At 41.6% G+C, this 10,009-nt stretch overlaps 1 protein-coding gene across 2 annotated transcripts in view; it reads left to right on the forward strand.

Annotated features, from left to right (window-relative positions):
- The window catches only part of CTNNAL1 (catenin alpha like 1), a 90,561-nt gene that overhangs the window by 78,748 nt on the left and 1,804 nt on the right, over nt 1-10,009 (forward strand). For both annotated transcript variants that reach the window (XM_075921531.2, XM_075921532.2), the window contains 4 exons: nt 3,458-3,506; nt 5,290-5,346; nt 5,506-5,625; nt 9,909-9,992. In XM_075921531.2, coding sequence (XP_075777646.2) covers nt 3,458-3,506; nt 5,290-5,346; nt 5,506-5,625; nt 9,909-9,992 — 310 coding nt within the window. The remainder of the gene's footprint in view (nt 1-3,457; nt 3,507-5,289; nt 5,347-5,505; nt 5,626-9,908; nt 9,993-10,009) is intronic.

The raw sequence follows: 10,009 nt of genomic DNA on the forward strand, positions 1-10,009 counted from the left end.
CGGCGGCGGGGTCCTGCGCCTCTGAGGCTTTGCCAGAGCAAAGCCTCAGAGGCGCAGGACCCCGCCGCCGCTGCGGCTTTGCTCCCCGTGTCCCTGGTCTGCTGGGGGGGGGGAGGGGGAGCGCAGCTAGTGCCCCCCCTTCCTCCCCCAGCAGACCAAGCTTTTGTTGTGGATCCTGGGATAGAGCAGCTGGGGTGCTGCCGGGTTGGTCCTGTAGGGACTTACCTGGCAGCCCAGCTGTTCTGTCCCAGGCTCGAGATTCAGCCGCTGTTGAAACTGATCAGTGGCTGATTCCAGGAAGCTGGGGGCAGAGCAATTCTGCCTCCAGCTTCCTGTAGTCAGCCCCTGGTCAGTTTCAGCAGCAGCGGCTGAATCTGGAGCCAATTCCGACTTACATACAAATTCAACTTAAGAACAAACCTATAGTCCCTATCTTGTACGTAACCCGGGGACTGCCTGTATATTCTGTTTTTCAACATTGTGAGAGCTGCAATTATGGTTGCAGCAGGGATTTCATAACCCCATATTCCCGTGTTTGTAACTTCCTGGAAAAAAAGGTATCTTGCACTGTCTAGATGTGATTTTTTCCATTTTGATATTTAGTAAACCCTTGCAGCTACTGAACTTATTGAAGAATGAAAAAACTTACTGCTTCAACATCTTATGACATTGTGCTAACTACTAAACACAAATGACAAAAATAGCGTTTAGATTTTACATTTAAATATCCCTTAATGTGTAATCATCTCCCCTTCTTGGATTGGTGATTAGATTGGAGTTAGTCTTAAAAAATCTGAAAGGTTATAGCTGACATAAATGACTACTAGTTAGGATATTGAAAATGTACATTTTATACAGTGCAGGCAGATTAATATTTTGAGCAGCTTTTAATATTTGCTTTCCCTGATTTATTTAAATATGTAACTTTTATGTCAATTAGTGAAAGTTGCAGCTATATAATGGAATATTTACTTGAGGCAAATCAAATTGAAACAAAGGAATTTAAAACAACTAGTAAGCCACTCACTATACAGTGACGATGGGATAGACATCAAGGATAATGAAACTAAATGTATACTTTGTTTATTTTCAGTAAATATTACAATGTAGATCAGTGGTCCCCAACCTTTAGAGGCTGCCGGGCGCCAGGGGGCGTGGCCGTTCGCCTGCTGGGCGCCATGCGCCCGGGGCGCGAGCAGCCAATTCGCGGTGCTCCTGGGGCTGGTGTCTGGCTCCGGGTCTATGCATGCACCACGTGCCCGGGGCCAGGCCAGCCCTGAGCACTTGGCGGGTGCACACAAATGGTCCCGCGGGCGCCATGGCACCCGTGGGCACCGTGTTGGACCACTGATGTAGATCATGAGGGCTGTTGCCCCTTTCTTATCTGAAGGGGCTGATCAAATTTCAGGGATTTTAGAGTTGTTCCAGTTAGAAATTGATGGTCTGGTATTTTCTTTGGTGAATACTTATTTATTTACGAGGAACGTACAAAGTCCTGTTTCTCTTCCTAGCTTTTTCCCCCTCTGATCACACTGTGCCCACCTACAACTGTTTGGCTTATCTTGCTTTTTAAGTCTGCGTCTCTCTTTGTTTTGCTTATTTTCAGTTTGTGTGTTCTGCCCACACACACCTACATATCCCTGCAAAAGCCTTCTGCCCAAATGGTGCAAACTCTTGAGTGGGTTCACAAACCCCATTTTTCTTGGATAGGAAGAGACTTTTGATTAGCATCTCCCTACTCAGCCTCAAAGACATTTATCATCAAAGCAGTCTCACCATAAACAGACAGACGCCTGACTGCTAATGGGAATGCATGTATAGAAACAGAAATTACTACAGCCAAGGTGGAAGCAAAACCCAAAGAGTTTAGTGCATTCAGGTTAGGGAGATGTGATCACTTCTATCCCAAAGTACAGTTAAACCTTTGTTACCTGGCACCCTGTTAACCAGAAAACTTTGTTAACTGGCATTGCCCCCAGCCACAATATTGTCACATCTTCAGGCTCACAGGCCTGGCTTGGTTTACCATGATTGGCTTAAAGATGATTTGTACTTAAATAAAAAATTAACTCAAAATAGAAACGTGAGATCAACTGCCTCTCAGTACAAAACTACCAATATTAAAAACTTGAGTTTTACTATTATTATCCATTGGTTTTTCCTAGGTTGATGGGACCCTCAGATAACCGGAATTTTTAGATAACTGGAACGCCCTCATCCTCAAGTGTGCTGAATAACACAGGGTTTTACTGTACTAAAAAAATGGGCACATGAAATTGCATGTCCAATAGCAAGGATTTTTAATCTGTCCAATCAGGAATGATACCATATGATTAGAGAACAACAAACATAGTACTTTATTTAAGAAAAAATTGTCCGGATAACCGCAGACCCATTATTCTGACCCCAGTAATATGCAAAACCTCAGAACAAGACACGGAGATAAATGGAAAATAGGTTATAATGAAAAATAGGGTTTTACCAAACGTAAATTGTACAAGACTAATATGATAGGTTTTTTTTTTTTTTTTAAACTGATGTTGGTATTTTGTTTTGGATATTTTTTAGACCAGAGAAATGTTAGATTAGAGCTGGACTTCACTCGACCATTTGATACAGTACCACAGGAAAACTTATTAAACTGGAGAAAATAGAGATTAGTTTAAGAATTAAGGGTGTGATTGACTGGCTACAGGGGAGATGCCAATAGATAGTGCTGAAATTGGAACTAGCTGGCTTTGGTGGAATTCAAGGTTTGGTCTTGGGATGTTGACACAGAAAGGAGTACGCTAATAAAATCTGATAACACAAAGTTAGGAGGCATCAATACAGAGGAGAATGAATATTATACAGGGAGAGAGACCTTGAGGACTGTAGTAATAGAAATAAGATGAAATTTAATAGTACAAAGTGCAAGGTCATGCACTTTAGGATTTATAACAAGAATTTCTGCTGTATGTTGAGGGATATATATATCTGAGAGAGAAACACCAGAAAAGGTGAAGAGCTTTTAAAGCTAAAGGACAATGTTGGCATACACAAAAAGTTATAAACGGGCCAGGTATAAATTTGAACTGGAAATTAGGTTTCTGGCCATCTGAGAAGTGAGGCTCTGGAACAGCTTCGCAATAGCAGTTAGAGAGGCAAACCACCTAATTGGTTTGAAGAGAGACTTGGATCTTTTGCGAAAGGGATTACATGATGGGTGTTGCCCTGATACCAGAGGACTGTACTCAGTGATTCTGGAGGTTCCTTCCAGTCCTATATTCAGATAAACAGACTTGCTGTATATAATGGTTAAATTTGACAAAGTTCTAGTATGAGAAAAGGTGTGCATACCATATTATATAAAAGAGGGACATGAACTACCCTTGATTCACCATGTAACTATTATATGATCAGTCTAAGCAATTACGTCTGTACATGGTAATAATTCTGTTTTTATTGTCTGTTTCAGAGGAGAAGGGCTGCTGAAGACTACCCAGGATTTATTTCACCAGGCAGAGGTCATTTTTATTGAGAAAATAGAAATTAGTGAACTGTCTTAAGATGTTGTTAATGGCCAGTTAGTGTTGTTCTTGTATGAAAATTACAGAACAATGTAAAGTTCTGTTTTGAGGTCTTCAGCATTAAAAATTGCCAGACACTCCATAACTAAGGTAAGGATGCAAGTGACTAATCGACTGGTCGACTATCCAATAATCAAAAGCTTATTGGATAGTTGAAACACTAGTTGGCTAATTCTCCCCCCCCCCCCCCCCCCCCCCCCCCCGCTGCCTCTATCACAAAGCAGCAGCAAGTTGGGGAAGAGGAGAGGGTGCTGAAGGGAGCCAGCTTAAAAGCCAGTTCCTCCCAGCTCCAGCTCTGTGGGAGGGGGTACGGGCACAGCGAGGGCCAAGTTTGAAATGTACAAGAGCCCCAGTGGGGACTCTTGTACGTTTCAAAGTTGGAATGCCTCGTGGACCCTGGAACCAGCAGTGGAATGCAGAAGTTCTTATTCACTAATCGAATAGTCGATGGAAATCCCATCGACTATTCAATTAGTTAATTAATCTAAATTTAACATCCCTAAACTAAGGTGGAATTTTTTCTAAGAGCCAGCATTCCTGTATTCAAATAATTACTTTAGGGGCCTACTATTAAAATATTAAGAGAGCATTCATCAAGCTTTGATGTTCTATAATTTGGATATTGGGTTGAAAAAGGTATACAGTTTCAGTACAAATAAGTTTGCTAAGTGACTCTTGTTTACTGACTATTAAAAGTCTGGGATTTCAGATTAATCCCAGGGAGGTATGGGGAAAATTGTACAACCCAGATCCTACACACATTCACAGACCAAATGTGAATTGCTGCTTGGGGTGGCTCTTTCAAAGACTCCTTCACTTTCTTAAGGCTCAGGCACAGATTTCTCTGCTGTGAGATGCTCAGCTCAGCTCCATCCTTCCCTGAGTAGCATGCAGCCATTGTTTGAGAAGGAGGAAGGGGGAAAGCAAAAGAGTATAAATAATAGAAAACATAAAAAATTAAAGGATATGGGATAGAAAATGAATTTTGGAGACAGGAAATGAGTAGGTAGTAGTAGCAGCTCTCAGGCTACACATGGAACAAAGAAGGAACAGGAGGCTTCCATCTACCAAATCCTTGCAAGAGACTTCAGCAAAGAAAAGTTGTGAACCATGAAGTTAAAATGAAATGTCATCGCTCTACGTTCATTTTCTGAATCTTTGCAGGGAAAGCAAAAAAAATGTTTTTGAGAAAATGTCATTGTTCTCTATCATGTGATTTCAAAATTGCCTGTAAAATGCAGGAGCTATATATAATTTTAAATGTTTCCAGAGCATGGCAAGGAAATACTTTGCTCTGCATTTAATTCTCAAGTACATTGCTTTGTTGTAATATTAAGTAGTCTGTTGCAATAGTTCTCAACTAGGGATACGTATACTCCAAGGTACATCAATTCAGGATATTTGCCTAGTTTTATAACAGTCTACATAAAAAGCACTAGCAATGTCAGTACAAAGTAAAATTTCATACAAGGACTCATTTATAGTGCTCTATATATTGCACACTAAAATGTAAGTACAATATTTATATTCCAATTATAATTATATAGTTAAAAATAAACATTTTATTAGTGTGCAGTGATATTTGTGTGTCCGATTTTTAAGTAAGTAGTTTTTAAGTTAAGTGAAACTTGGAAGAATACAAGATAAATCACTCCTGGAAGGGGTGAGAATGACTGGTCTATTGCGAAATAAACTCTGAATAATTTTTTTTCTCTGTCAGGTCTTTGCTACAGAGAGCATAAAACTTGCTTCAGTTCTCACTGCCTTTTCTAATCAGGTAATGTATAACTTAAAAATGATACCAATAATTATTTACTTCCCCACTTTTACAGTTATGTTTACCAAGACACCTGAGGTATTTGATTTATCTTGTAACCTACATATATGTTCTGTGATTGTAACACTAATTGGTTTAACATCTCAAAATTAATTTCAGCTGGAAGATGACCGCAAACCTTTGCTTCTGTTGGAGATTGACAAGCTGATCCCCGTGTGCCAGCAGCTTCAGATAACAGCTAAAAACACTGTTCAGGGGAAAAGTGCTACTTTTACAAAGGTAAGTAAATTGTAGAAGCATGCAAGCCTAGTTTTCAAATCCTGTTACTTGCCTGTTTCAGCTCTTGTTCACACAAATAACAGAACTGCAGATTTAGATCTGATCCATTCTAATAAGGTTTTTTCTTTAATCATGAAACAATTATGAGTATTGATAAGAACTGATATACCAGATGAACCCAAATCATAAGTATGGACAAAGTCAAGATTTGTACTAATGAAACTTACCTCTGCTTGACACTGAAGTAAGCTATATCTACAAATTGTGTCTGTTCTTTTCTGTGCTTAAGATTTGCACTGGGCCAGCTACATTGCCAAATTCCCAGTGGAGACAAGATCTTGGAAAGCAAGGTGCTACAGAAAGGAAGAAATATTAAGCCACATTTTTCATTCTCCTTTTTCAAGGCTTAAGACAGTTCTTGGTTCTATAAATGTTTGAGCAATATTCTTCTGACAACTTGAATTAATCTGGCTCATATTGACTCTAAAGTATTTGCTAGCAAATTGCTAAGTAAATATTATAAATCAGTTATGCAACCTTATGTTATGGACACAGTATTTCCAGTCTAAATTTGTCTAGCTTCAACTTCTGCTAGAAAATAAATGAACTATGGCACTCATTGAAGGACTCCAGTGTGACCCTCTGCTCAGTGGGGATCTACACTCCATCACCAGAAGAAAATATGACAGGCCACAGCCAGTACTCCAACCATTTTGCCACCAGAAATTAAAGAGAATGCAGTGCAACAAGCACATTTCCTCCTCTTTTCACCATTATGAAATGCTTTTGACTGGGACATTTAAGAGGTACGAACCATTCCAGATGCCATGTCCATTGCCTCAAGTTTTCAATACAGGCAGTCCCCGACTTACGAACGGGGCTTCTCTTGCCCCGGAGGACACGGACTGCGGGACCTTGCGGTCCCGCCACCCGTGTGCGCCGGGGCAAGAAAAGCTGCTCTGCGTCTCCCTGGTCTGCAGAGCAAAGCCGCGGAGGGGCTCGGGCAGCGGAGCAGCCCAGGCGCGCCTGGGCTGCTCCGCTGCCCAAGCCCCTCCGCGGCTTTGCAAAGCCTCGGGAGAAGCCGGCAGCGGGGCAGCCCAGACGCGCCGCGGCTGTCCCTCTGCCGGCGTCCTCAGAGGCTTTGCTCCCAGTCTCCCTGGTCTGCTGGTCTCCAGCAGACCAGGGAGACTGTGAGCAAAGCCGCAGAGGACCCAGGCGGCGGGACCGCGGTGCGTCTCAGTCCACCGCCCGCGTCTTCCTGGTCTGCTGGGGGGGAGGGGCGCAGCTAGTACGCCCCTCCTCCCCAGCAGACTAGGCTTTTCTCCGGATGCCTGTGGCAGAGCAGCTGGGGCGCTGCCGGTTGGTCCTGCAGCGCCACTCTGGGCACTACTGGACCAACCCGGTAGCACCCCAGTTGCTCTGCCCCAGGCGTCCTGATTCAGCCACTGCTGGTCAGTTTCAGCAGCGGCTGACTTGGGGATGCCTGTGGCAGAGCAGCTGGGGTGCTGCTGGGTTGGTCCAGTAGCGCCAAGGAGCCAAGGTGGCTCTAATATTTCTCCCAAAGCTAGGTAATGACAGACAAATGATTCTTGATATCACACTGGCTATACCATAGAATTCTTCTTCTCTTCCCTTTCATGTGGGATCCACAGAACAAGTTCCTCTTCAGCATCTCCCAGAAGGAGAGGCTGTACATCCTGTTTAGGATCTTAGACAGCTCTATCTCTGTCTGCAGATTGAGGTTCACAATGTCACCCTGACAGCAGTATTCCCTTCAGTAAATAAAGTGACAAATTCTTACTTCCACAAAGACATACACACCAGACTTTGCCTCCACAAAGGGTAAGAGCCCTTTTAATGAGGGTTCAGGCTCTGTCAGTCACATTTCTCAACAACATTTCAATATTGGACATTTTACAGGGCTGCTACTTGTCTTCCATAAATGTTTCTTACCAAATATTAATGCTATCACAAATGCATGTAGATCAGATCAAAATCTGGGGAAGGCAGTCTTGCAGTTTCTGTTTCGTTAGGCTCTATGCCCCTCCTTCTTCTGATACTGATGTGACTGGAATACACATTTGAAACTATTTGAAGGTACCTCTTACCTGTTGTCAGAGATGTCTGTGCAGATGTGTTCCACAACTCACCATCCATCCCCTGTGTATTGGAGTCTCAAATCTGGTGATTGTTACAAAGGGATTGAAGGAAAGTTAGACAGGATGGGGGTAGGGATTAAGAAGCCAGGGAACATGAACACTATATTTATGGGTACTTCTGGGCAAAGGTGTGTGGACACCTGAGTGGACTAGACATCTGCATCCACTCTTATGCAGGTAGGTAATAGTTTTTTCAGACAAACCAGGATGCAAGTGCTCCTAAATACCATGTCCTCCTCCCACTTACAGGGTTTCCTCAGTGAAGAGATTCAGAGTATCTTTCTCCACACTATACAGAAAAGTAATTTGCTTCTATTCATGGCATGGGTGAACATCTCCCTTGTTGTAAAGTCTTTTTTGGCCTTTAAGTGATTGACTCTTATGGTTGCCCAATAATAAGACTTTGAATGAGAAACACTAAACACTTGAAGCCTGCATTGCATCACTGGGCAGACAGGGTGCGGTAATAACTCTCTCTTGCCCAAATAGGCCTTCACTGAGACTTCCTGGTGACTAAATTTTATTTTTTGCTGCAAGTCCTTGAAGCATACTTTCAATATAAATATATTGTTTCTTAAATGTTACCTTTAAATGTATACAACTTACAATGACTGAGTCTTAGCAAAGTTAGGAGCTTTCTGTAGACACCTCACAATATCCTTTATGGATAAATACCTTCCAAGGTATGTGTGATGTCACATATATGGTCTTCCATGAAAACAAAGGTCACTGTCATCCAAGTTTCTGCCTGAGGTGGTTTTCAACTTCCACATTAGTCAATCTTCCAGTTTCCTCCCTAAACCACATTCTGCCCTAGCTGAAATGAAGCATCACATATTGGAAGTTGTAAAAGAACTGGCTTCATCATATCTAAACAAAACCATGTTCAGGTGAATGACCGGAAGAGCTTAGTGGGGTTTGAAAGCTTCTCTCGCTCACCAAGAAGTTGGTCCAATAAAAGGATATTACACACCTTGTCTGACATAACTTTTTCATCAAATGCCAAAAAGTAAGGCACAATTCACATAATTCCAGAGATGGTTCTAAGTAAATCTGACTGTTAGAGGAGTTTTATAAGATGTAGATAAGATGTATCTGGACATATAGGGGCTCACTCCACCAAGGCTTAGGCAATTTGTTTAGATAACACGCTGTAATCTGATATGCAGAGCAGCAATATAGAGCTCAATCCACACATTTATCACTCTATGTCTGGTGCAAGAAAAGACAGAACTATGTAGCACTTTAAAGACTAACAAGATGGTTTATTAGGTGATGAGCTTTTGTGGGCTACAGATTGGATACTGCTTTTGATAGGGCTATCCTACAAATACTTTTCAAGTAGGCTTCTGCTCACCTACCTGCTGGATAATTGCCTGTTGATTGTAGAAAATCATTTAAAGAAAGAATGGCTACTTAACAGTTCCTGTGCCTCTTTGAGATGTTATCCACACAGATTCTATGTCCTGTCCTCTTTTCCCCACAGTCTCTGTCCTGGGCTATGGAAACCCAAGACACATCTAGACACTGCTATTCAAAAGAATCCAGTGTCAGGCACAAAAGTGCTAACAATGGAAGTTGTGTGGGCAACACATGTAGAAGTAACCAACTGTATTCTAAGCTAAGTAACTGTTCTTTCATGCACTCAGAAGATATTAGTGCATAAAACTGCAGTCTTGGTGTTCAGTATATACCCTTATCAGTTATTATAGAACAGATGCTAGCTGTAGGCTCATGTGGAATTATTGAAAACAGCTGTCACTTTCAATTGCGTCCTTCAAGTGCTAAGAAAAATCCACATGAGTAATTCAAGAGCTGAATGGTACTGGAAAGTTTTGAATTCTGATTGGCCCAGATTGGATTGTCAGCTTCCTCTTACAAGTAAATTGTTCTTTCAGTAAGAGGTACAAGACAACTAATGCTACATTTTCTAATACAGAACAGGGAAAATGTCAAAGGCATATACTGTAGTAATTCAACCTGAGTCTGTACCACATCGGTGCATTTAGTAAAAAAAGTAAAGAGGCTGTTTTAGTTTTAAAATAAGAAATAATCATTCCATATTTTAAAGATTAGTGTGTGATATTTTCATCTAATTATGATTTTACTTGCATTCTATTTTAGGTTGACACGTGCATTCGCAAAACAAAGGGTGTAATGACCATATTATCCCAAGTTCTCCCACTCAGCTGCAAGCTACTGAGAAAAGTAAGTTAATGATCCAT

This window comes from Pelodiscus sinensis, chromosome 2, assembly GCF_052426305.1.
Source record: "Pelodiscus sinensis isolate ZL-2025 chromosome 2, ASM5242630v1, whole genome shotgun sequence".
Lineage (NCBI taxonomy): Eukaryota > Metazoa > Chordata > Testudines > Trionychidae > Pelodiscus > Pelodiscus sinensis.